Source organism: Passer montanus, unplaced genomic scaffold, assembly GCF_014805655.1.
Source record: "Passer montanus isolate IOZ18808 unplaced genomic scaffold, ASM1480565v1 scaffold18, whole genome shotgun sequence".
Classification (NCBI taxonomy): domain Eukaryota; kingdom Metazoa; phylum Chordata; class Aves; order Passeriformes; family Passeridae; genus Passer; species Passer montanus.
This window is the reverse complement of record NW_024365381.1, coordinates 9527352-9554585: the sequence shown is the minus strand read 5'-3', so window position 1 is coordinate 9554585 and position 27234 is coordinate 9527352. Positions and strand designations below refer to the sequence as shown.

The following is a 27234-nucleotide window of genomic DNA, read 5'->3' as shown; positions in this document are numbered from 1 at the left end:
TGTCCATTTCTGGATTTGATAAACAGACCACCAGAAACCCAATAAAAATCCTTACTGGTATCCTGTTCACAAGTTTTCATAAACTGTTTGTTTTGTTTTGTTTTTTATAATTCACATCCCCAAACAAATGTACCTTGCAGCATTTAGTTCACCTGTGAATTATAGAGCCATTTTATAATAATTCAACTATTTTTCAGGTGCTTGCAAAACTTACTGAGCTAACAATGAACAACAATTCTTACAAAACATTTCAGATGCTTCCTTCAAAGGTCTCACTCTTAGGAATCCAGGAAGATAATACTGATTTCCATTAGGCAAACATTTTGTCAGCAGTAATTCAAATTTTGTACACTAAGCATTCCAGAGTCGTAAAAAGACATTTCTTGGATCAGATTTCAGCACTCACAATGAATGTTTACAATCTAAGGCAGCAACGTTCCAAGGAAAAAACGAAAGCTAAAAACCCCAAACTTAGTAAATGCATATAGACACGGACAATGAGGTCAATGGATTGCCAAAGACAAAATATAAAACAGATAAAACATTCAGTGCTCCAGGTAAAACAGCCACATTGCCTGTCACCTTCTTGCTTGTATCAGTTACAAACTGGCAGTGGAACAATCCTTTTCCACCAATCCCAACTCACTCAGGCACTGTGACCATAGTCACCCATTCTATTCAGTTGATGGAGGTGTGGTTCTCTGGGTTTCATTTTGTTGTTTTGGGGTTTTTTATGTGGTTTTGTTTTGGTTTGTTTTTTTTAACATCAGAGGCAGCTTAGTAAAACTTTGGCTTCCTGGATGTCAACAACACAACACAAACAGCAAGGGTTGTGCACTTCACACTCTCCTGCCTAGGGCTGGTTTTTGACCTTTCAAAGAGCTCTCGTTAAAACTGCCTGAAATGAAATTTCAAGGTAACTTAGATATGATTTTCATCCAAACTGAGCACAAAGGGGACAAACAGAACATCTAAGGAGCCTCTTCAGAAGTTAGCCCTGGTGAGGTGTCTCAGGAGCCAGATTGATTCCTTTCTGCTGAGGGGGCTGTCTGCCCTACTAGGTCACTGATTTTGCATAGAATCAAAATGTCAGGTCCTGTGAATACAGAAGCCAAAACCATCAGAGCCAAGACAGACAGACTGGTATTGTCTGGACATCTCAATTCATACTACTTCACAATCTCCAGGGTAATTTATTTTGCAAGGGGTATGTGTCTGCTACAAAATCTACTAGAATTAATTGATTGCCAATAGATCCAGCAAGTCATGGCAAAATATCATTTTCTTGCTCTTTGGATCACATCTGGCTGGAGGTGTAAGGGGCAGAAGCTAAAACCATCACCTCCTCTCTCACTACAATCTCTGTTTGTTAACCAGTTTCCCATCCCAAGGATTTTACTTGCCCTATTCAAAATATTCTTGAAGTGGCACAGCTGCCACAGAGAAAATTGCTCAACTGCCATAATAAATATGAAAAAATTAAGACACTATAGAGAAAATAATTAAAGTAATGAAGCCAGTGTTTCAATTCCTGCATAGTTTTGTAATTCATTTAGAAAGAAGCATCTGAGCCGCTTGTCCTTGAATGCCCCAGGAAGCTTTCTGCAACTTGACATATTTAAACAGTTTCTCCAGTCACTGAGTCTATTTCTTAGCGCTTCACCTGAATGCATCAGAATTAAGGGTGTGAAGCAGGGTCCACCATGGGGTATATGCCCCAGTATATGACCATGTCTCCCTTTCATCACTCTCCCTTAGCCTAGCAGACAAAGTCGGGGCTATTGAGCAACAGCGGCACAAAGGGCACTTAGCCTTCAGTTAATTTTCACCAAGTTAAAATAGCTGCGCTGTGAGAATGGCCAGATTGTCAAATGAAACAATTATGGGAGAAAAAATAAAAAAGGCAGGAAGCTCTAAAATGGAGTACAAGCATGCAGCTTATGTGTGCCTTTGCCTGAACCTCAGAGGTGACCCAGGGCCTCATTCTACAGCCAAATGTTTCTCAAATAAATCCAGTTTAGTCAATTAAGGACAATTAACCTCATCTACAGCTACATTAATGCTTGCATGCAGCCCACAGTGGACTCAAATACTTCTAAGACTGCTGAAAAGCTGCTTTAAGAACTGGGATTGTTTAGCCTGGAGAAGAGGATGCTCAGAGGGGAACTTCATTGCTCTCTACAGCTACCTGAAAGGAGGCTGTAGCCATGTGGGAGCCAGTCTCTTCTGCGAAGTCTCAAGCAACAGGACAAGAGGAAATGGCCTCAAGTTGTGCCAGAGGAGGTTCAGATTAGATATTTAAAAAACGTTTTTCACTGAAAGAGTGATTAGGCATTGGAATAAATTGCCCAGGAAGGTAGTATAGTCACTGTCTCTGAAAGTGTTCAGAAAGGGGCTGGATAGGGCACTTGGGGATGTTGAGGGGTGATTATGGTGGTGTTGACAGCTGGACTAGATGATCTTAAAGGTCTCTTCCAACTCTGATGATTCTGTAAATATCTCTTGCAATTCTAAGTCAGCAAATACTGCTTTTTTTAAAAGCAATATTGAGTCTTAACTTTCTCCAAAAAGGTTCACCCTTCCATTTGATTTATCCTTTCTGCCTTCTTTTGGGGCATTATCCTTCAATCCTCTATCTTTCCCTTCAAATACTATCAGTCACAAGTGTGTGTAACACATAAAAACATTTTAGCAAAGGCAAAGCCAGAGCACAGGCCATCCCACAAAACTTTAGTCACAATTTTACTCAGGTTTGGGTCAAAGGTATGCTATGCTCCCTGAAGCCCTAAGACTCTTGAGTGGGAAGAGAGCACCACTGATGCTAAATACACTATGAATGACCTGAACATCATTTTCATTGTTGAAAGTGGAGGTTTCATACTTGCAAGCAGAAAGGAAAACTTCTTATAACTCAACATTCTTGAAGTGCTTTCCATTAAAAAATACCTCTAAAAAATCATTGCCAAAGTATATCACCTTTCCTGCTAAGAGGACCAAGATAAAAAGCAATTGGGCTCTGTTTCCAAACAGATGCTTTCATGTTATTAAAAAATGTGGGTTTAATCACTGTTTTTCCACACATAACTTTCCAGATACAAGCCAATGGTTGGACTATCGTTGACATACAAGCAGACAACAGTAGTGCCATTATTGTAGCTCTGTTTTTCTACACATAGCAAAATGTAATAAACAGAGCTTCAGTTAATTTTACTATTCAGAGCCCAGAGGGGACAGTGAAAGTGACAGGAACCCCGTGCATCCAAGGTTTTGTGACATTTTGCCCAAGTTAACTAATGAGCTAATTCATATGTAGCTACAAGCAACGTTTAACAAAATTGGGTGGATTCACTGATGGGGAAAGGCATCTAATTATAGCACCAGTGAATGAAATATTCCCTTTATTTGGGGCATTACACCAAAACAGCTCCTGCTGCCAGTCATGCCAACAATCAGAGGAGAATTGTGCCTGCAAACAGAGGTAAACAGTCTCCACAGCCCCCTAGTTGTGGTCTCCTCACTAAAACTTCCAACTAATGCAAAACATAAGGAAAAAATGTGAAATGGCAAGAAAACCAAAGGAAAATTTTTAATATGCAATGGCCAATACGCGTACTTTCATCAAAAGTGTCACCTGTTCTCATGGTAGAGAACAGGTGACACTTCCAGCACTGAACTCTGAGAAGACTCTGGTACACAAAATCATCTCCATCTAGAACTTAAAAACATAACAACAGAAACATTTACTTGACTTCTGGCTCACAGAACCATATTTTCACAAAACTGAAGTGTGAATGAAATTGGGAGTTGATGTCCTTTCTCTCTCAAACAAGAAATAGATCTGATTAGTTCATTAATGTGTTCCTTGATTAAGTTCTCTTCCTACATATTCTACTTATTCTACTCCCAATTAAACCACTGCAATATCTTGTCATTTCTTCTTGTATATGCCACAAGTATGTTTCACTTTACCTTCAGAGGCCCTTAATTATTGGTCCAAAGTATCATTTCCAAACACGTTAATGCAAGGTAAAAATAATGAGCTCCATTAATACTTACGGAAAGTAAAGTACAAAGAGTTGACATGCAATTTAAATTAACACTTTTGTCCTCCCTCACCACCCCAAAAGACATGTAGCCTTTGAACTAAAATATCAAATATACTCAAGAATTAGAATGCAATTCTTTGTTAAGCAGATCTGTCTAATTCAGTGTCTCATTAACTGGTTACTTTCTACTTTCTTCATTTCAGTTAACTTTGGAGAGACAAGGAAAAATAAGATACAATATAACAGCAGCAGTGATAAAGCAAAAAGAATAAAAGTAATTGCTGCCCCTTGAATATGGCATAACAGCTTCTCATGAAAAAAGAGAAACATTCTTCAAAATGTCTTGGGATGCAAATCATGAGTTTTTTAATGGAACCTCATTTGCATACTTTCATGGTCCCGCACATGTAATTCTATTTATTGAACTGAATCCTCCCACTCAAACTTATTGCAGAGCCTTTTGAAATAACTTCATAATCCCCTGAAGTGATATTTTATTAATCAGGATAGAATAAGAGTTTAGTTGCAAACCCCAACAGTTTCATGCACATTTCATCTAATTCCATCCAAACTATTTTGTCTTAATATTAAGGTTCCAGATTGCATCTGAAATGGCCAGAAGCTGCCTCCTGGAATAACTCATGCTGGCAGCTCCATTCTGCTTCACCACTTCATTTTGGTTTGTTTCTACTAAAAGAAACAAGCCCATGGCTAAAATAAAGTTTTAGGCAGAAAGAAAATGCTCATATTCAGCATTTTGCCCAAAACAACATGCAAAAGTAAATCATCAAATAGTGCAAATACTTCAAGACCATCACTTAAAATGCTGACAACAAATACAAAGCAAATGGCATGAGAAAAATGCTAGGGGAATAAAAGAGAACCATTTCCAAAAATGCAAGGCACTAAGTGCTACAGCAGCTAGAATAGCATAATCTTACCCTCTAGCTGAACCTTCCCTTTTTATCTCTGTATTCTATATTTGCACTAGTTGCTTTGCTAAAAATATACTTTGAAGTTGTCATAGCTATTGGTCCTGGCTCGTCTTTTTTCTGCCTCTGAGAACAGTTAAAGTAATAGATCACTGTAATTAGACTTTTATGGGTGCAAGAGACAGTTTGTTTCAGTCACAAACAGGAACAGAGAAATTATGAGACAGAGAGGGAAGAAAATTAAAGAAGTTTAAATAAGGCAACTGCTAGGGAAATGTGAAGAGAAAAAAAAAAACACGTTATAGGTTTATCACTGAAACCTCTAACTCCAAGGAAGTATACAATACACAAGAGCTCAGGACAGCTTTACACTTGGGCTAAGGACATGTGTGAAATGCAAACCAATGCACACATGCAGGCATTATTTGAATAGAAAAACTTTTAAGGCACATTAGCTATATCAAAAAGGGCATCATGCATACATCTACATTATATAAGATGTATGTATGATGTCCTTTAACACATCTCTTTAACATATCTCCTACATTGTGCATATTAGGCTTTACCACATAGCCAAGGTAAAACAAGGGTTATTTGTTCTCTCTCATGATTTTTAAGCATGCAAATATGTGTCCGTATATATATGCATGCATTTATATACCAGAAAATACAAACACAAAAATAGTTATTTGAGGCTGTACCTACATACCACATTACATGTATTTCCCTATTTGTAATTTTGCACACTACCTACTAATCCAAATCTCCAATCTCAAGTAAATCTTAACTATTACTACTAGACAAATAATGGAAAGAACCAACAAAGCACAAAGTATCCCAGACTCCTTCTTCCAGGTGGATGACCTCCACCTGATTCTAAAAACACATTTCTGCCACTGGTATGACAGCTTTATTTGCATCTACGCAACAATGCAAGTCAGCTTCTGAAGCCCTCCAGGAAGAAGCTGCTTGCAATTTTACATTAATGCCTTCAATCATTAATCATTCATATCGTCTAACTGCTGTGGAAATCAAACCCACAGGCCCCAGCTTTACCACAAGGCTTCCCTGACAGCTACAGTCAAGGTCAGTAGCATTAGCTTTGTTCAAGGACACTGACACGTGTCAAACTTCAGCAGTACAATTTGTTTGCTATTGCATGAATAAAGGGTGTTTGAAGGTATTTAACATGTAAATACACACACATATTTAGGAGGTGTTTTAGGTATTATTACCGACTCATGGTAATCTGAAGAAGGTATACATAAAGCTAGAGAAACGTCTTGGCTCTCTGTGTTTCCTTCTCCACTTTTGCCACTTTTACAAAACACCATGTCATACACGCCCCTTCAAAAACATGTCTTCGGCTATGTAAAGCCATATGGCTTCCTGGGCCTCACTACTCTCTGCAGTGACTTCTCCAGAAGCTCACTTTTCTAAGAATTAGGAACCACCCTCTAACTCCAAAATTGCTGATATCCATCACAAATTTACCAAAATCTGTGTGCACACCAGTACTAGCTTTCACTCAGCAAAATATACCACTTGTTTCTAGTCCATGCTGTGCAACCAGGACATGTTCTCTGAAGACAGGAGATGACAAAAGACTATACCATGAGCTAGAAGAGGCCATTATCAATGGTCTTTTACATAATACTGCTGACACCTATCCCTGCCTTGGAAATACTTCTCCAAGACACTCGGGATTTGTGATTTTCATTGCTATTGCTTATAACTGGACTATGACTTCCCTATGATTTACTGCTATACTTTGGACTCTCTGCTGCTCCTACCTGACAGGTTTGTTGAACATGGCCATTCCCACTTCTGTTCCCCACTGTACATACAGCCTCTCTCTCTGTAAAATGAAATTTAATACCCCTACCTGTGATTACTATCCCCAGGATTTTACTGTATGAGGTATGGAAAGGAGAATTAGTGAATGCTACCCCTGTTATTATAGGCAATGCCAAGAGGGAATCCCCTAAATAAAAATCAGTCAACTCTGTCATAATTACAGCCACAATTTAACAGTAGCCCACCTTGTACACAGGCATTTCCCCCTCTCTATGCAACACCCTATGCAGTCAAAGTTGTTGACACAGTAAACCAGCTGAATAGACAAACTAGCAAGGTTTCAAGAAATGTCAGACTCTGTTTACAAGCAAGGCACATGAGTATTTGCAGTGATAAATTACCTGAAACCTCCTTGTCAATGTGAAATACAGAAGTGCAGAGTTAAAGGTGCCCTGCTGCCTAACCTGTGTCAACACATTTTGGTAACGATACTGGGTTTGAATTTATTTTCCAGCAGTAACAATTCTACTTTGGAGATTATTTATACAAAACTGTGCCTCTTTCGGTTTCTAAAGCCCCAACACATAGTCTCAAATTCAGTCCTAGTTTAATCTTGGCTTACTGATTTTAGTCTGGAAACAGAGTCAAAAAAAAAAAGAAAAAGAAATCAGGAAATGTTAACAGTAAGATGACTTAAAATGCCATAAAGTAATCTCTAATAACAGAAGAATCCTTGGGTAAAACTTGAAGTCTGGAGGTCTGCATTGTTATCAACTCATGCATTATCATCATCAATTTACAGTTTTATGTTAAAGAACCAGCTACAAAACAGAAGCAACTGTGTGAAAAACTCAGATTTCATGTATAAAAATAAGGTTCAAAAGGCCTTTATATGTAGCAGAATCCTAAAATATAACTCAAGAGACTCAAATAAAAAGAAAGCCAAAAGTATTCAACAGTTAAAATACATTTTAAGTTCTGATGCCCCTCATAAAAACAGCATGAAACCTCAAAGGGGCTAGGAAGCCTCAAAAAAAGATATGGACTACTTTCTTTTAATAAAAAAACTAAGCTGTATGCATGAAACTCATCTCACCTCAAAACACCTCAGTTTTTTTCTTTCTTTACAAAAAGCCATCATTTTGACTATACCCTTATGAGGCTCACCTGCTTTTGGTTGCTTGGACAGTGTCCTATTGAGATGGTTTTTCATAGCACAACTTAAGAGCAATCAAATTGCAGCCTCAGTTTTCTGACTAGCTCAAAATACCAGTACCATATTTTTTAACTTGAACAGTTAATTTAATAACAGTCTCTTCCCCCATCCTTCTGCTTCATGGTCCATACATTTTTTTGGATGCATACACCTCTCTTCACAACTGCTTGTTCTCTTATTTCCTGCCCAGTCGGCCAGGTCTGACAGCAACACTCCTGCTACTTGACATAACTGGAGGATTGGAATTTGCCTGGAGAAAATCTGCAAATGTAAGGCTGCTTTCTTTTTTGTTGGTGGTTTTTGTTTTTTGGTTTGTGGGGTTTTTTTTTTTAATTATTCCAATTCAGATCTTAAATCAGCATTTAAAAAGACATGAAAGCTGCCAAGCACTGAAGGTAGCAAACAACTCAGATTTTTCTGAATGCATCTTGTGGCAGCTGCAAGTTTGTGTTATATTACTTAGAGCAGCAATTGCCTTTGGAAATTATATTTTCCTGCTTGTTCAGAAGATTTACCATGAGTAACCACAAAAATTCAAAATTTAACTCAGTAAGTGCCGACATTTGCAAGCAGATATAGAGGATATGTTTGGCAAAAAATAAGCAGAAATGGAAATCTACCATCAGATAATGCACATCATTTCTTTGACAGTATACTTTGATATCCCTCAGAATATACATGCTCCAGTGGTTCTAAAACTCTCTAAACAGCACAGTTTGCAAACTCTTCCCTGTCATAGGAGATCTGTCTCAGAAACAAGTACACCTTGCTATCCAATTTAGATTTTAATTTCTGTGTTTTCATCCTTCTTGTTATATTCCCCAGGTACTCCTCCTTTTTGGTATTTTCAGCTCTTATTTAGTCAAGCTCTAAATATTGTCAGGTTTTTTACAGTGAGATGACAATTTTCCACCATCCTTTACGTAAGAAAATCTGATTTGCCAAATTATTTTGACAATAGGTCACTTAATAGGCCTGGTATCAAGAGGTGTCCATGAACTATTTGTTTTGAAACTGTCTGCAGAAGAGGAATTTTCAGATGTGGATTATTGTAACAATGAGCCAAAGGGCCCCTGGGACACAGTCACCATCATTTGCAAGAAAGACTATTCAAAGGTGGCTGGATTTCAAGGGAATGTGACCAGCATTTAAAATCAATTTATATTTTTTGTTACTATTTGCTAGTAGAGGCTCTTCTCCTCTCCTGGCTTTTATTGCTTTTTCCTTCCATGCTGCAGTACCCACACAATGCTCACAAACTGAAGAGAGGATGGGGATGTCACTCCCTGCTCCCATGAAAAGTAGGGTAGCACATTTCAAACAGTCTTTTTAAGCACTTTGCATCACTCTTCCAGTAGTAATCCCATTAAAAAATACATCAGCATCTTCTCCAGATGTGGCCAGATTTAGTGTGCTCGCAGGGTACTTAAGTGGCAATGCAGTATCTGCAGCACCCTTACACCTCCGCTGGCTACCACTGTGCCACACAGCTAAATGACAGCCCACCCCTCCTGCAGCCCTCTGAGAGCCCAGAACTCAGCACTGAGATGCACAGAGAGACGAGAGAACACACAGTTCCACAAGAGTGGAATGCAGCTTGCTTAATTAGAAACGTCTATCCTATAACGTAAGAACCTGACAGCTAGGTACCCATGGCTGCCACTGGAGACCTGGTCAACACAGCTCATGTAGTCTGGGCTACATTTCATCTTAACAAGGGTAGGTTGAGGCAAATCATATCCTAAACACTGGTTACTGTAACAAATGCATCTGCACTGCTTAATTCACATACAGGTGTCATCCGAAACAGTGGAGCAACATTGAGTATCCTGGATTTAAAACATAATGTACCTCACAAATTGATAAATATCAACACCTGAAAGGTTAACACTGAAGGTAGAAGAAAGTAAGACTTATCTCATTGAGACCATCTGCTGTAGCAATCAAAGCAGTTAGAATTCATTTGCTTGCAGGAGTCCATAGAGAATATCATAAAGTAACTGGAGTCAAAATAAATTAGTTTATTTTGTTCTGCATGACCAAAACCCTTCCCACTTAGTTTTACCTACCTAAAGAAAGCACAGTCTAGAGTCAAAATAAATTAGTTTATTTTGTTCTGCATGACCAAAACCCATCCCACTTAGAGCACAGTCTGTTCCAGGCTTTTCTCCATAAAGAAAACTGAGAGAGGTTGGTCCAAAGGTACACTCAATACCACCTAAGTCTGGTTTGTCCTCTAAATGTCTCTACCTTTCATTAGTGACTAAAAGAAAACCAGGCTACAAAAAAGCTGCTGGAACATGAACTTCAAACAGACCCCAGAGACTCTCAGTAAACAAAGTATTAAAGAAAGTATTAACAATCTCAGGTTCTACTTAGTTCTCCCCCAAAACCCTCAAACATGACAGTTATGATAAGCAACAAAACAGCTCACACTCAGAGCAGGATTTACTGTGGTTCCAATGTTAAAGACCACCCTTATTTCTTCTTCCTAAGGGGGATCTACAATTGCACCTTGGAATCCCTGCTGAGAGAAGCAAACCTTTCCTTCTACTGTGACACAGTACCAACCCTGAACTGTAGGGTATTCTGGCAGACTGTGTTCAATATTTCAGAGAGTCCAGTGCAGTGTTTTTCTCATTCATTACTGGCAATCAAGCCATTTGAAAGCAAATGAAAGATGAAGAGCTAAACATTCATTTGAAGAGAGCAGAGATAATCAAAAGAATAATAGTCTTGTCTCAGATTTTGTATATGATTTTTCAACACTAAGGAACATAAAATTGATGTGTAATAAATATAATTAATACCAAACTAATATCAAAATATCAAATAATACCAACTACCAATATTCAAACTAATATCTAAAATAATGTAAGTTACATTTAGGAAGTCAATCACCAATGAAAATTTACTCTCAAAAATAGGTAATATCCATGGTTTTTGTTCACAAAGCAACAGAAACACTCAGCAAAAAAACCTAACAGATGTGTTAGCTTAAAATTGACAATACAGGCACAATGCATGGGGCATGCTATTCTAAAAGACAACTATGTATTTTGACAGGTGACTGTATTATGAAAGACTGGTAATACTGACATCAGAGAAAAGCCAGTAAGAAGAGATGAATCAAATGGTATGAGTATATTCCCCATTGATACCATAGAACTCACAACCTCTATTCTACATGAAAATAAGGAAATATTGAAAAGGCAAAGAAATGGAGAAATCCTAAAGTAGAAATGCCACGAGATGAATATACCATAGAACTCACAACCTCTATTCTACATGAAAATAAGGAAATATTGAAAGGCAAAGAAATGGAGAAATCCTAAATTAGTAATGCCACGAGATGAACAGAAAGTGAGGCACACAAATAAAATAATGTTTTCAAGAACAGGTAAGTGGATACTCTGCAAAGTCACAGATTTAATGCCCTAATTCTAGATCATGCAACCAGACATTTTCTTCACATCCTGTATCTACTTCAGCCTACTGGGGTGTTGGACTTCTCAACAAACAGGTTGGAAAAAAATAATCTGACTAACCAACTAGTGCTACTTCCAAATTAGCAGCCAAAGTGTGTTCATAACACATTCAAAACAAACAAGCCTACACATTACCCTGAAATTTTTCCCATGTTAACAATTCCAGATTCCAAACCAAATACACAACAACTAAACCAAAATTATGGATATCAAAAAGTAACACTTTAAACAACTCATGCTCCATACAAAACCTAAATTATTTTCTCATGACTATGAAAGTCATCAAGATTGCAGTCAAACAAGCAGAAAACATAACTGTGTACCTCCAACACATTTCAGTAATTTTACCCAGGATCATACTACACAAGGAAACCTGATCTGAGCTAGCAGTGTAGCCCCTAAGTTAACAGAATAGTCGCTTATTTAAGCTGTGCTAGAAATTTCTATCTGCATACTACATAAGAAATATTTTGCAGACTAAATAAAATGTATTTACATTATTTCATTAAACTACAAAAATACTAATTTTCCAAGATGAAGGATACACCTACCCCAAAATAAAAGAATGCCTTTGCAAATGGGTCAATAGATAGCTTTCCTTCATCTTTTATGCTACCTCCAAAGTACTTCAGAATAAGACATTTTATCATGGTGGAAAAATGCTCTCTAACATCATGCATTGCTGTTGTTTCACCTTTGTCTAATTCATTTTTCCCTAGCACTTGAGAAAACACTCTTTTTTTTCCTTTAAGCAAGGCATGGGAAGTAAGAAAAATGACCTATAAAGAATCAAACTGCTAATTATTGAACAAGAAACACAGTACGAATATAGGAAAAAAAGTACTGAAAGACTGCTGTATAGAGGCTGCTTTGTGCTTAGTATGATAGAACTTGGAAGATATGTACGCTTATTTTATCTAGCTGCAGTAAACTTGAACGATTACCTGAAGTCATATGACTAAAAGTTACAAATTTCAAGTTATTAGCTTGTCATCAAATAATACATACTAACAACCTCAAGTGCTTCCACTGAACAGAATTCAACCTCCAAGCTCTCAAATGCTATAGTTTGCAACACTTTTCTGAAAACTCTCAGCTATGCATCCAAACAGTCAAATATATCTCTGACTTCAAAAGGGGCATGGGATTCTTTTACGAGCCAACCACACTGAAAAAGGATTTTTGCCACAGGTCCAAATCCTTACCTTTCTGTAGACTATCATGTTTGGAGAACTCTCCTCTGGGTCAGCAGTTTCCGCACTACTCGGATCAGTGGGTGCTTGGGCCATGTTTGCCTCTCGTCGCTCAGACTGCAAGGACAGGAGCAAAAGTCAGCATCACTCCAGGCTGCAATGGAGCATGGCAAGGACATGCAACTGCCTCCCAGGCAGACATACAAGGATGGTACAGAGGGAATCACACTCCATGGGTCTTCACCCCATGCAGGATTTTGTCACACTGTGTCAGAATTCATTGGTTTATGGGATAACATCCCAAGGACAAGGACCACCAAGTCACACACAGCTGTGGTTTGGGTCATCACATACACACATTTCTCCCACAGTTCTGAACTTTTATCATAAGCCCTTATTCAATAGAAGACTATCCAATTAATACTTCACACACTTCCCTTCCTCACTATACAGCACAAACAGCCTTGACTGTTCCAGAAGCTTTGAGGTACCTACAAAGAAAAGCCAAGGCACCTTGCTGTGAGGCAGAGTGAAACCCCACTGTAACAGGCGGGTGCAGCAGACTGTCAGGCACACTGACAGCTCTCGCCTGCAGACACCAAGCCCCTTCCAGCTCTCCACAACCCCGGAGCAGCAGCCAAGAACCAGGGAGGCATGGCTGCCTGCTCGGAGTAAACAGCTTCCCTCACCTCTTCTCATGACACAGCCAGCAAGAGGTAACAGGATACAGGCAGACAACCACACAATACTCCTTATCTTCTAGAAGCACAGAACCGGAACTGTTGCCTCATGTCCTCCAGGTCATGCCATCCTTGAGGCAAAAGCATTATTTAAAAAAAAAAAGGGGGGGGGGCCTGGTGCAGTCAAATGCTATATTTTAAGTTTTTCTTCCACCAGCACATTTGACAAGTAACATTTAAATTAGAGGCTGCTGTGGAGCCGTGTGGTGACCTTTCCTAACCTAAGAAGTAACATTGCCTTGTACAGACATTGGCATTAAAACTGTCTGACAAGTTCAATTTCTTTAACATTGAAAATACTGAAATATCCCATCTCAACGTATTTCATTAAAAACTGAGAACAAAAAAAAAATCTATGTTCACACAAGCATAACCTATGTGTTAATTTCTAAAATACAGCTCACCATTAGACTGTCTCCCTTACTTAAGGAAAAAGATACTTTCCTATTCCTTCCTTTACCCTCTTTCACATTGCCACAGGCAACAACGTGCCCCAGCATATAATATACATACATAGCATGCAATTATATGTATAATACATCCCTGAGCCATTCTAGCTGTCAGTTATCAGCTCCCAAGGACAAGTCAAGAGCCTAGAATCAGACAAGCTCAGACCACATCCCAGCTCTGTCCTTTCTCAGCAGTGAAAAGGCTACAGTGGTAACATGGCATCCATCACTAGAGCCAAAAGCAGCTGACATATCCCCTTTAAGAAAACATGTAAGAAACCAAGGTTGAATAATCTACATCAATCCAGAGGCATTCATTTTTTTTCTTTTATAAGGTATGCATGCACACACACAAGTGGGCAAAAATGCATATGTACATGCATACACCAATTTGGAAATTCAGTAATACAGTTCAAAGTTGAGTTAAACAATATATATAGATCATGCTTTAAAGGCATGTTCAGACCAATTTAGACCCTGTTTTATATTTAAAGATAATACATTTAATAAATCAAAATAAACTTATTTTAACCCCTATTAAACCTCATGTCTTCCTAGAAGACAAACACTACACCATTGCACCAGGTTCTGAGCTAAACAGGAAATGAAATAAATTCTCTAAGCAAAATTATTAGATGTAGAAACAATTAAACAGCGCAATTGATGAAGGGTAAGGCATTTTCAAATTATAGCACTTCAAATTACTTCCACAAATATGCATCTTCACAATACTTCTTGGTCATGATTTCAAGGCACTGAAGAATTAGGCTCTAGGTTATCATCACTCAATTGAATGGAGCAGGAACTGGGTTGAGATTTTATGTAACTTTCTGAAGTCAATTACAAAGCAGAGTTGAAAGCATATGTCAAGTCACACAAGTTTCAGCTTCACCTGCAGTATATAAAGACCACATTCGCCACTTACATTATGTGAGATTTTATATGCATGCTTTAAAAGAAAACAATTGCAACTAACTTTCAACTCAGAAACACTCTTAAAAAGAACAAAATTACAATTTCTAACTGAGAAACCCTCTGCAGCATTACTTAGTTGTGCTTACTCATTGCATTATTCACTTTGAACATCCACATTTACAAATTCTGTTGTTCTTGTTATACTGTCAGCTCACTTGATCTTTTTTGGTACTTCCAGATTTTCCCCCATAGCACTTCTTGAAGATTTTCATCTACTCCAGTACAACAAGACAATAACATCATGTACAATATGCAGTAGTAGATGGCATGCTGTTCACAGGGACATTGAGGGAGCCACTAACTTTGAAGATCTACAGAAGCCTAACACATAGACCTACATAACATCTACATGAGGTAATCAATACAAGTGAACCAATCTGTTGTTGGAAGTCATAAATTGGCAAATGTGATTCCCATGAGTGCCCCGCATCTAGTGCTGGATTTCAGCCAGGAACAGCAGGAGCAGAGCCACCTTTGCAAGAGTGACAGCAAGATGGACATCTCAGAGAACAAGGCTGGAGACAAGGCAGGACTGAGGTGCAGTGTGAAGCAGAGACAAGTTTGGGCATCCCCTCCACACAGCCCAGACACTGCTGCTGCTGTGATGAGCCTTAGCAGGCCAAGCCAGGGAACCTGAGGAATTGTGAGGACTCTGACCATTCTCCAAGTTTTTTCTCTTTCCATTATACCCTTTTTAAAAGCACAGAAGTCTTTCTCACTGGTATTCTACAAGAAAAACTACAGATAAAATCAGACAGTGATATGACATGGGCATGTTCTTGGCTCTTCAAGATGAAAGCACAGCAATGCTGGGTCCCATGGATTCTACTACACCTGTGCTTTTTAACATATGGGAGTTGAATGGAGCTCGGCACCCAGTGATGCAGGACTGCTTCACAGAACCACAGAATGGCTGGTATTGAAAGAGACCACTGGAGGTCATCTGGTCCAACCTTCCTTCTCACACAGAGTTCCCTACAGCACATTACTCAGGATTGAGTACAGACAGCTTTTGAGTATCTCCAAAAGTGAGACAGACTCTGCAACCTCTGAGGGCAACTGTTCCAGTGGGCACTCATTGGCACAGTAAAGGAGGTCTTCCTCATGTTCAGGTGGAGCAACCAATGCATCAGTTTCTGCCCATTGCCTCTTGTCCTATTGCTTTGGCACCCTAGAGAAGAGCCTGGCTCCACCTTCTTGGTACCCTCCCTTCAGATACTTAAATACATTGATGAGGTCCTCTCTCACTTGTCTCTTCTTGAGGCTGAACAGGCCCAGCTCTCAGCCTTTCCTAACAAAAGAGATGCTCAGTCCCTTCCATCTTTGTAGCCCTTTGCTGGACTTGCTCCAGGAGGTCCATGTCTCTTATACTGAGGAGTCCATAACTGGACACAGCAGTCCAGATCTGGCCTCACCAGGGCTGAGCAGAGAGGAAGGATCACCTTCCTGCACCTTCTGGCAGTGCTCTTCTTAATGCAGCTCAGGATGCCATTGTCCTTCTTGGTCACAAGGGCACTGCTGGACACCTTGTCCACCAGCATCTCCATATCCTTCTCCAGAGAGCTGCCTGCTGCAAACAGAAATGAGACTCCCCACAGTCAAAGTACCGCTTTTTTACCCTACTACAATGTTAACATGCTGCATTTGCAACCCTTTAATTAGTGTAATTGTATGTAAAAGTCCACATCTGATTTGCACAGTCCTCTCTTAAGAAACAAACCAAAAAAACCTACACAATTTTTTCCCCACTGTCAGCCCAGCCTACTCCAGATGCAAGCAGGAAGTCAGTCATACAACACTACACAGAGTGAAAACAGTTTGTCCTCTGAATCTTTCTCTAAACACATTTGTGATGTATCAGCCAGAAGTGAATCCAGCTTATAAAGAAATTTAAGCTACACTTAGCTGAGAATAGTGAAAACAAAGATTTTATGTAGGTTGTTTGTTGGTTTTGGTTTGTTGGTTTTTTTTGTTTTTTTTTTTAACAAGCCTCTAGCTTACTTAAGACAGCCTCCAGCTAAGAACCTCATCAGTTACTATCTGAACAGTGCTGTCAGCTCCTCCCTCCTCTGGGCAGTTTGCTGTATTATCAGGGCTAACTCATCCCAGCCTGAAGCCACACACCAGCAATCTAAATTCAAATGCATGTCTTCAAAAAAATAAATCATCTCTAAATTTCAAATATCATGCTCAAAGACGCCTTTTTCCCACAGCTGTTTTTCTGACAATAGCCATGCTTTCAGCAATCTGGACTCCTCAGCACCAAAAGTGATAAAAATTGAAAACCATTTGTGCTAACCATTCTCTCACTCTGCCACACAGAAGGACAAAATCAGCAGTCTTTAACTTCTTCTTTATGGATAAGATGGCCTATTAAGCCTTTGAAAAATATTACCAAAAATATGCTAAAAGAGAGGGTACATTCTCCTCTCACTGATTTTTTTTCCTTTTTATATTTTATTCTTTATTATAGAGCACTTCTGCTTCTCCCCTAAGAAACATAAGCACACTGGATTAGACAGGCAGATGCTGACAAAATGCACTGAATCACAGTAAGAGTTCTCTCTCTCGCTCTTATCTGATCAGGCTCCTCACTCTCCCAAAAACCAGAAGCTGCAGAGATAAGGCTCCCATATGTCATGAAAGGATGAGTGAACTTTAAGGTGGAATAACCAATTAAAAATATGCTCTGAAAATCAAGAAAATAATTTTTTCCAGTTTATCTTTTTAGAGTTTCTTATACAGAACTGTAATTAGAAAATTTCAAGGAAAACCACCTTTACATTTTAATCCATAAATACTGCCAGCATTTAATCTCTGTGTATGTGTAAATTCGATGAAAGCATCTGAACAGTAAATTAAGAGATTCCCCTTAGTGTTCTCAAACACTTTGACTGCTGTCAGAAAGACCATTGGAAACAAGACTGCTGTAAGAAACCTCTTACAGACACAAAAGCCCATGTGTTCCACAGAAATTTACACATCTAGATGTCCTTGTGGACTCTGGGGTTTTTACATAATAGAGAAAGAAAGAAAGAAATACATTAGAAGAAATCCTGCAAAACTATTTCTTGAAAATATTACCTGGATTTAACAAAATAATACAAGGTCATAGTCAATTCCTATTCTGCATCATAATAAATACACTGTAAACTCAATATGCAAAATTTGCAGTGCAAAACATTTCTTGCACAGGTGAGATAAAAGAAGATCACTTTTTAAAATAGGGGAACACTGAATCACAGAAAACCGAACCAGCTAAATTAATTCCCATGGAGATATATATCAGGACTGTTCAGCTGTTCAGAATATAATTTTGGGTGACAATATGTGAAAATTACCTTTATGCTATGTAATTAATATATTTCAAGGGCAGCTCATAATTGACATGTAGTGTTAATATCAAATCAGGAGAGATTTAGTGCTTTAGCACACAATCATAGAGTAAATTACAATTTCATGTCATTAATATCTAGGCAATTTTTTTCTAATTAGTGAACTACAACTAGACTACATGACTTTTCATATGCCTGAGAAATCATATAACCACATGCCTTGCTGATCTTATAATTACCTAATAGAAAAAATCTCTACCTGATCTGCTAGAATATTTAGATCAAACAGGTCATTATTAAGGTGACAGGAGGGAAGAGATGGAAGGAAAAATCACGCTGAATTAAATTCATCTCCATTAATATTAAGTTGATATTTCACATCCATTACACAAATCTCTCTAAAATTGCACTGGGAAGAAATACTTGTCTTCATGTTCTTTTTCTGGTTAATTATTACTTCATTAAACCAGGACTTGGGCATGCCATGCAAGTTGTGTATCCTGGAAGGCAACATACAGCCTATCATTAAGCTGATCCTGTTGACCAAGGTGAATACACTAGCCAGTGGATCCCCAGGACCTGCCTGGGATATCCTCTGCTTTTCAGTGGTGTAGCTCAGTCCAAGCACTGCAAAATTCACCTCTACTCCTCCTTCAGAAGTAAACCCACACAATTAGTGAAATAACTTTCCAAAGAGGAATGGATACAACACCCATCTGAATGGACCAAAGCCAGGAAGACTGGAGCTGAGATCAAAACTCCACCATCTTCACCAGTACTTTTCTGGGAAACTCAGAAGCTACACATGGTCACCACCATGCCCAGTGGGTCAAGACTGTGCAGGTATGTCCTCCCCTGAGCCTAATGAGGAGGACATAAGGGCTACACACAGGGAGCCATGCCACAGTCAACAGTGACAGAGCAAAGGTCTGGCCCTACCCTGGATACCATGGCCCTGCTCCCCCACAGTGGAGGGGCAGAAAGGGAAATCTGCTTTCAGTCAGTGAAGTATAGCTCCCAAAGCACCTAAAAACCCTTCAATCCTTAGTTTTGGATATCAAATTGTAACTGAAGTTGCTCTGAAAATAGTTTCCTAGTAGAAGATTATCCCAGACCTTCTGCCCCTCCTTACAAGTGGTGAGCATTGCAGTACTATCAACAATTCTCAGTCTGTTGCCATTTTTAAGGAACAAAGTATAAACATTTCCAGCAGCTGCACTTAATGTTGAAATTTTTGCCAAACAAATTCCTCTTTGTTTGTGGGAAAACAGTTTTGTTCACACTGGGAAAATTCAAGGGCTCTAAAGGACCCCATTCCTTCTCTTTCTAAGGTACAAGCTCAGAGGGAGATCCATGATCCAAGCACGGAGCTCAACACTTTTCTCACTCTGCAACTGGCAGGAGGAAGGATGGGCACACATCTAGACCAGGGAATAAGCCAAGATTCTTTTGACTTACTCTGAGAGAGCAGGAAGAGAGGACCCAGTTCCAGGACACCCCCTTTTTCTTCTTCTTAGGGAACCTGGGATCCTGATGAAGGCTGGGATTTTCCATTTCTACTACTCTTACAGACATTTCCTAAAGATGCAGTGCCCTTCCATAACTAAGTGGTTCTCCTGTGAAAAACTTGCCTCAGAACATACTACAGGCATGTCTACATTTCCACACAGAACTAGGGCAGGGAGCAAGCTCTGGGCTCCTGATCACCCACAGTGCTTAATTGCTGTTCTCTTTTGTAGAGCTCCAAACCTAAGCAGACACACATTTGGGAACACAGCTCTCCACCATCAGCATTTGCTCTCAAGAGTCAGCATGGATCATCTTACACAAGGTTGGGGTTCCTACCTCTTATCCATGTCTGCATCAGTCTCCCAATAGGTTCTGCAACACCCTACAACTGTACAGCTTCCCAACGTGTCCCAAGTCCTACAGTGCATAACCTCATCCTTCTGGTGGGCTGCAGGACAATCTCACTTTTTTTTTAAAACATTGTACTTGAAAAGAAAACCATCCACAACAATCACTGTATCTTCAGGCCACAGAGGTATCAGCGCAGAGCCAGAGGTCTGAGACCCCTCTGGCCAAGAATACGCAGTATGAACACAGCCATCTTTTAGACCAAACTAGCTCTCAGACATCAATCTAAGTCACTTGGCTTCCTGCAGATACACAGAAGTTTAAACTCAGCCCCTGAGTAATCTAATGTGTAGATGCCTGTAGGTACTTCTCACCAATCATTTGCTGTTCCCAATCACGTACATCGGTTAATAAAGAAAAGTAAATATTAACGGTTTAGTGGTCTAAGCAGAATATTGTTAATCAGGGATCACCAAGGTTTCACACCACCCCCAAAAGGGTTCTCTCCATGGTCTTGAGCAATTTTCTCTCCATCTGAGACACCTGTGCTAGTGCTCACGCTGTTACTGTCTAACAGACAGCTCTCGGTATGGACAGTTCCAGTTGTTCCATTTGTGTGAGCCACTGGCAATCTGCCTCAGTCACCTGGCAGGTGACCAGACTGCTTCTTCATATGCCATAGAAGGGGATTACTTCTCTCCCCTTTCCCCAGGTTGCCACACACTCCATTTTGATTTTATATATTTCCAAATCTGCACATATTATTAGCTATTCTAGAATGCTGAAAAAAACTGTCTGGATCTGAATGTCACATCCAAGAAATATAGGGGTGGAAGTCAATATAAAGTAATTTTTGGCATCTAACTTTGACTAGGTCCTGACTTCTCAAGATAACCAGAAGAAAAAATAGAATGGAGATGGACTGTAGTGAATATTGACATACAAATTGCTGGTTAACTAGGCAATTTTTTCCCTTTATGAAATCAATTGTTAAAATAGACACTTGCATACTAAATTTACTTTTAATGGACCAGAACTATGTTATACGAGGAAGAAACTGCTTCCAATACATCCACCCCTCTTCCAAAGAATTCAGGGGGAAAAAAAATGCAGCATTCACCGGTAATCAATCTCCCTTCCAATAAAATAATACTGCTGCGAGTGCAAGGCCTCTTGGAAAGGCTCTGAGCCAACATGCTGTTACCAAGGATAGCTACAAGGAATGTGATAGCAAGTATATGCTGAATATTTTACTAAAACAAGTGTCAGTGCTATATAAATTTAGAAATGCAAAGAGATAGCTATAGCTCAACTTTGAACTTCATGTGAATTGGTGATCCCAAACTACAGCAGTAATTATTCAGCACTATCAGCCTGCAAGGAGCAGCAGTTACAAAGCTGAATCTGTATTTTGTTGTTTTGCAACAATGCCAACTTATTGGTCAGTATCATTCCCTGTAGAAAATTAGTTACTGTACTGATAATACAGAGCTTGAGGGTAGACTTCTAATCTATTCTACAATATAAATCTTCTACTGGATCAGTTAAGGTGTGCTAAGAGCATCCTTTTCTTTGAAGCTGGTCCATCAAATACACCATCTCTGAAAGTGCCTTGCCTTTACATACCATAGGAAATACTAATTGCAAGTACAGTAAGCTACTTCTGGGGCATGGTCTGCACTTACAGGATACATTGTATCCTGTAAGCTGAAAACAACTGAAGAAAATTGATTCAAATATAAAATTGAATGAGAAGATGCACAAAATAATGGATGTTCTAATATAGACTGGTAAGAAAACACTAAAATAAAATAAAAAAACTAAACAAACAAAACATAGGCCTCAGTGCTTGTTAGATTCCAAATTCAGATTTACTCCACCTAAACTCTCTGTTCCCAGTAGAGGTTGCTGAAATGAAGTTCCCTTCAAGCAATCTTATGCAAGTTCACAGAAGCAATCCAGCCCCGCATTGATCAGCGACTGCATAATCTCATTTAAAATGCCCCAAAATGCTGAGAGTTCTTGCTGGTTGTTCATTCTCAAGATGATGGAAAATTGCAAGTACCCTTGCAATCAAATAAAATAGGAAATTTGCTACCCAAAAGCACAGGTGTCCTTGAAGATGTGGCACCATGAAATACCCTTGGTGCAAATGAACACAACTGGTGGTATCCCACCTACTTCAAGGACATGATGCAATATACTGTGATTTCACTGCCCTGCTGTTTATCATAACAGCACACAGCCTTTTCAGATGCAAATTACACACAAATCACTTCAGTAATTGCAATGTAAAAAGCACTTAAGCCACTCCTGAATTAGCTAGCTCAAGTCCAAACACCACACATCCACACAGTTCAGCAAAGCCTACAAATCCCAGTGCTGTGGTTCATTTAACCTGAACTTCACAATGCCATATCTGAAGCACTACAAATACCAATACAGGCTACATAGACTATACGTACTATACTTGGCTACTGCTACACTATAATATTCCTATTAAAGACAGTTAGTTTAATTGAACTAATACATGTCTCTTCCAGATTGCTCTTAGACTGATGAAGGCAATCTAAAACTAGTTGCTCATCTGTGACACAAGCAAATAGTATTTTATTTTACAAAATGATAAATTAAATCACGGTGAAATTAAGTGACTTCCCACATTCACACAACAAATGACAGAGCAATAAATTGGACATCTAAACACTGACTTTCAAGCCATTAGTTAACATATATTAGTTAACAATACACATCCTCATAGCATAGTAGGCCTGTAGCATGAGGATTAAACTGTCCTAACTATCCCATGAACCTTTCACTGCTGATGCCAGATCCTATGAGCACAATGAAGAAGATGAAATATTGTTCTTTACCATCGGGATAATGTTTATAGTGTGTAACTGAAGATTCCTGCAAAAGTGCAGCACTAATTCCTGCTCACTGCCTCATGGTGCTCACCACCCCTGTGCAGGCAAAGGGGCAAACCTGTGCTGCTGAGTCTAGGAATACACTGCTGCTTCCAGCACGACAATGCAGAGCTCCTGGGATGTCAGTGTCAGAACCTTATTGCTCACTGAAATTTTAATCTTCTTCTCTTTCCTTCTTTCCACATTCTTTGCCACCCGCTGCAGAGATGTTAAAAAATAGTATGAGATCTGATGCAACATAAGTGGGTAGCAGCAGTCTCTCTTGACTCCACAATCGTTCTAGAGCTTGACAACCAACAAGAAAAACACAAATTAGCTCCTCTTTCTTGCTCCTCTTCATAGATAGAGCACAACAACAGAAATTATCTCATTCCTCAGTCACCACAATATGTTGGAAACACTAACTGAAATCATGGAAATGCCTTTTCATGGTAAAACTTATAGAAATTACAAAAACACTGTGGATACACTAACACTAATATCATCCTGTATAAACCTTAAATGCCACTATATTATTGAGGGAAAGTTGCAATCAAACCATTTAGAACTCTCCATAATACATCTATTATTATCTTTTAAAAGATATAAAGATACGGCAATGTTTTCAAAGTGCTCTAGCCACCTCTAAACCCCTATAAATGCACCACCACCAAAATGCAAGTATTGCTCTCACAGTCACTAGACAGAAAGCTAAAAGATGAAGAATGGAGGCAGAAATTGCAGGAAATAAAAAATAGATTTGGATTTGTAGGAACATAATAATTCAGTTCAGAATACCAAGATGTGCAACTATATATAAGTGCTCAAAGATGCAAAGAGGAAATTTTGTAGCTTGAGGAAGACAGATGTGTAACTCCACAGGAACAAAGTGACTGACCAGATGCTTCTGAAAAAAACCACCATCACCACCTACACTTTCTGAAATGTGCTTGGCCAGCACAGCTCTGGTCAGCTTGTCTCATGCAGACCAAGCTACAAATGAACAGGGTTAAATGTACTATTACACCTTCAGTAATAGCACAGGGCCACCATGCTGCTTGGTAACTTCACAAGGCAGAGTGCTATCCTACACCGCACTGGGGACAGCAGTTCAAAGTCTGAATTGAAGAAGCACTCTTCCAAATCACCAACATAATTTTCTTATTCTACCCAGGTTTTCTTTGTAATTATAATGCCATGGTGTGAATTGACATAAATAATAATGCAGCCACGAAGATGTTGAAAAGAGTGTCAGGAGGAAACAGTAGCACTTCAGTTCTGACAATTAAGTGCATATTTGTTACCTGAAATAGCCCAGGGCTGCTCAGTGAAGTGGACCTGTTTGTTCCTACAATATCTCCTCCAGAGAGCCAAGGTGTGCTTCCAGAAACTGAAGCTCCAGGTAATGAGCACAAACTATACAATAACCCATCATAAGGGCAGAACTGTACTCTTGTAACATTGGGCATGGGAAGAGCAGTTTGCCCTTGTTCTGCTGCCACTGTACAACTGGAGTGCTTGATTTACATATCAAAGTTCCTGCCTTAATTACCCCAAAGCCAAAGCCCCTGAGTTAATTACCCCTCGTTCTTGAAAACTGAAGACTCATATCATTATCAAGGAAACAAAAAAATCATCACCCCACAACACCCTTGTATTTCTGTTAGGAAGCCTGAGCCACGGCACCGCAAGATCCCGAAGTTTCACCACAGACTAACACAGCATCCCAACGCACCATGTAAAACAACACACTGCAGCTATTTTCTCTTCCTGCTACTCCACATATATTAGCTTCTTCTCTTCCCTGCCATCTGTTAGTTTGCTGCAGTCTGCTGGGACAGGACTGCCCTCTCCTTTTCTCCCCTTCTTGCCTGCTCGAATGGACGACAACAAAGCCAGGCATTTCCTGTCCATACATTCAGCTTTCCTCAGCTGCCTCAGAGGCATTACCAAATGCAGTTACTGCCATGAATGAAATGTGCTCTGCTCACCTCTGCTGTACCAGTGTGCTCACCAGAATTACATTCTAGACACTGAAACACCTTGCAAGTGGTAGGCAAGGAGGTAACTGCTGCTTTAAGAGGACACACCTTTTCGTCTTACTCCTGGGCATCACTGCTTAAAACAAGTATCTGTACTACCTGCACCACAGGAACTGTCACAGAGAAACTAAGGTAAGCAGCATTGACAACTACTCTATGCAGTAACCTGCTGCAACTTTTCTCAGAAGGGAAGGCTAGCAAGGAAAAAGAAAAACCAGAAAAATCAGGTGAACAGCAGTATCTTCTTCTACCATAAATTTCAGTGTAAGATGTGTAGCAAGTCACTGTTTTTTCCTTTAATACAGTTCAGAATGGAAAACAGATGGCTATCTAATCCATCACACTTGTAGCCAGTTAGGAAGCAAATTGGAGTGTTTGTCATCAATTGTTCTATCAGTCAGGTCATTAGAAAAAGGAACAGCTCATCTAAAAATAAAGTCAATATTGGCTGAGTCTAAACAGCTTCTTCAGCATTTCACACACATATTCAAGCAATGAACACTATTATTCTGTGCTTGTAACAATATGCCCCTAAGCCAATAACTGCTCTTCAGCATCTGACCTCTTTTTAAAGCAGATTTACAAGGAAGAATAGTGAAAGTGTTCCAAATCAGCTGGTGAGAAAGTATTATAGATCATAACCCCACAGTAAACAATTCCTAGTTCTTCTGATCTGCAAGCTTAGAATAAATCTGGCATTACAAAAAAAAAATAAAAAAGGAAACTTACAATATCAAATATACCTCTATTCAAAAATAAAAATAAATCCCACACTAACAGCTCACAGAGCACTTCCTCCAGAAACAAAGAGGAAAAGTAGCTTTCTTTGGGATGAGAAACCAGCAATATCTGCTGCAACATGCCAACACAAAGGTAAGTTTTACAGTATGAATTTATTGATCCAAGACAGATTTTCCTGCTTTCCAATCCCTATACACTGCCAGTCAGCAAATATAATTCAATCGAGAGCAAATTATGCATACCTTTGACTTCAGGGAAGCATCACGTAGCACACAGGCTACGACTGGGATGCAGTTCTGCCAAGTCCCTCACAGGTCAGCCGAAGGAAGCCCCGGCTTACCCCGGCCGTCCCAGCGAGGGCAGCGCCGGTGCAGGCGGGACGCCAAGCCCGGAGCCACAGGCGTAGCCAGCTCCTCGGAGCAGCAGCCCTGGCTGCTATTACGTCTGCAGCGTACGAGCGGCAGCGTGCCGTTATTTATACAAAAATCAGCATCTTCCTCGGGAAAAAAAAAAAAAAAAATCACTTGAAGCTTCTTACTGGCCCTGCAACACACTCCTGTACTCATGCCATCACATCTAGTGACTAAGAAGATGCTTTCAGTGTCACAGGAGATTAAGATTCTGGGAGGAGAGTGCCTGGCAGCTTTACTCTCACACACCAATCTGTCTTCACGCAAACGCACTTTGTCGGCGGATGGAAGTGTATTATTGCAATACGCTACCGAAGCGAAAGAGTTTCCAAGTTTTCCCACAGGGCACCAGCTCCCCCTTCAAGCTGCACCCCAGCGCTTGCTCCCCCTCGTCCTTCCGCGAAAAGACCTGCGTTTTCTGGGCACCACAACCTGTCCTGCGTCCGCACCGAGCTGCGGCTCCCCTGCGCTGCCCGCACACCTGCCGGGACACCGCGTCCCCTGAGCCGCGCCCCGCGGGGCGGGGGCACCCCCGCACGGCCCGGACAGCGCCCACGCACCCCCCGGGCCGGGGCCCGAGGCCGGGCCCCCTCCTCCGAACCCCGCCGGAGGGCGAGCCGCAGCCACGGAGCTCTCGGGGGTCCGCACGGCCCGGGCAGGGCACGGCAGACACAGACACCCACGTAACACACACGCAGAACACACGCCTTGCACCTGCCCGCTACTACCGACCGGGAGCGAACTCCCACCCCGGGAGCACGGGGATCCCGCTGCCAGCCCACAGCCGAGTGACAGCCACTCGCCACACAGATGCGGATAAGCAGAAAAAAGACGGCGAGAGAGAGCAGCCCACTTCCATTACCTTAGCAATCGCGTCGCCGCCGTCCCCTGGCGCCCCTTCTCCTCTCCTCAGAGCCGGGGAAGCGCCCGCAGCATGGCGCGACCTGCGGGCGGGGCCGGCGGTCAGCCCGGGGCTCCTCTGGGCGCCTCTTCCAAAACCCTCCCGCTCTCCCCAGCGCCCCTCCTGCTGCGGCGAGCACAGCGGCCGGGGCGAATCTGCCGCGACCAGAGCGCCGCGGGCTCACCGCGCCCCGCCCGGCCCCTCGC

At 40.4% G+C, this 27234-nt stretch overlaps 1 protein-coding gene across 3 annotated transcripts in view; it reads right to left on the bottom strand.

Moving 5' to 3' along the window:
• RGS6 (regulator of G protein signaling 6) overlaps positions 1 to 27228 on the bottom strand; it is a 262968-nt gene extending 235740 nt beyond the window's left edge. For 2 of the 3 annotated variants that reach the window (XM_039705210.1, XM_039705212.1), the window contains exons 1-2: positions 26990 to 27228; positions 12685 to 12789 (exon numbers count right to left, since the gene is read on the bottom strand). In XM_039705210.1, the coding sequence (XP_039561144.1) occupies positions 12685 to 12768 (84 nt within the window). In that variant the 5' untranslated portion in view covers positions 12769 to 12789; positions 26990 to 27228. Of the gene's footprint in view, positions 1 to 12684; positions 12790 to 25959; positions 26211 to 26989 lie in introns of all 3 variants that reach the window. The other variant, XM_039705211.1, reaches the window with a different exon arrangement.
• Positions 27229 to 27234: the final 6 nt, after the last annotated feature.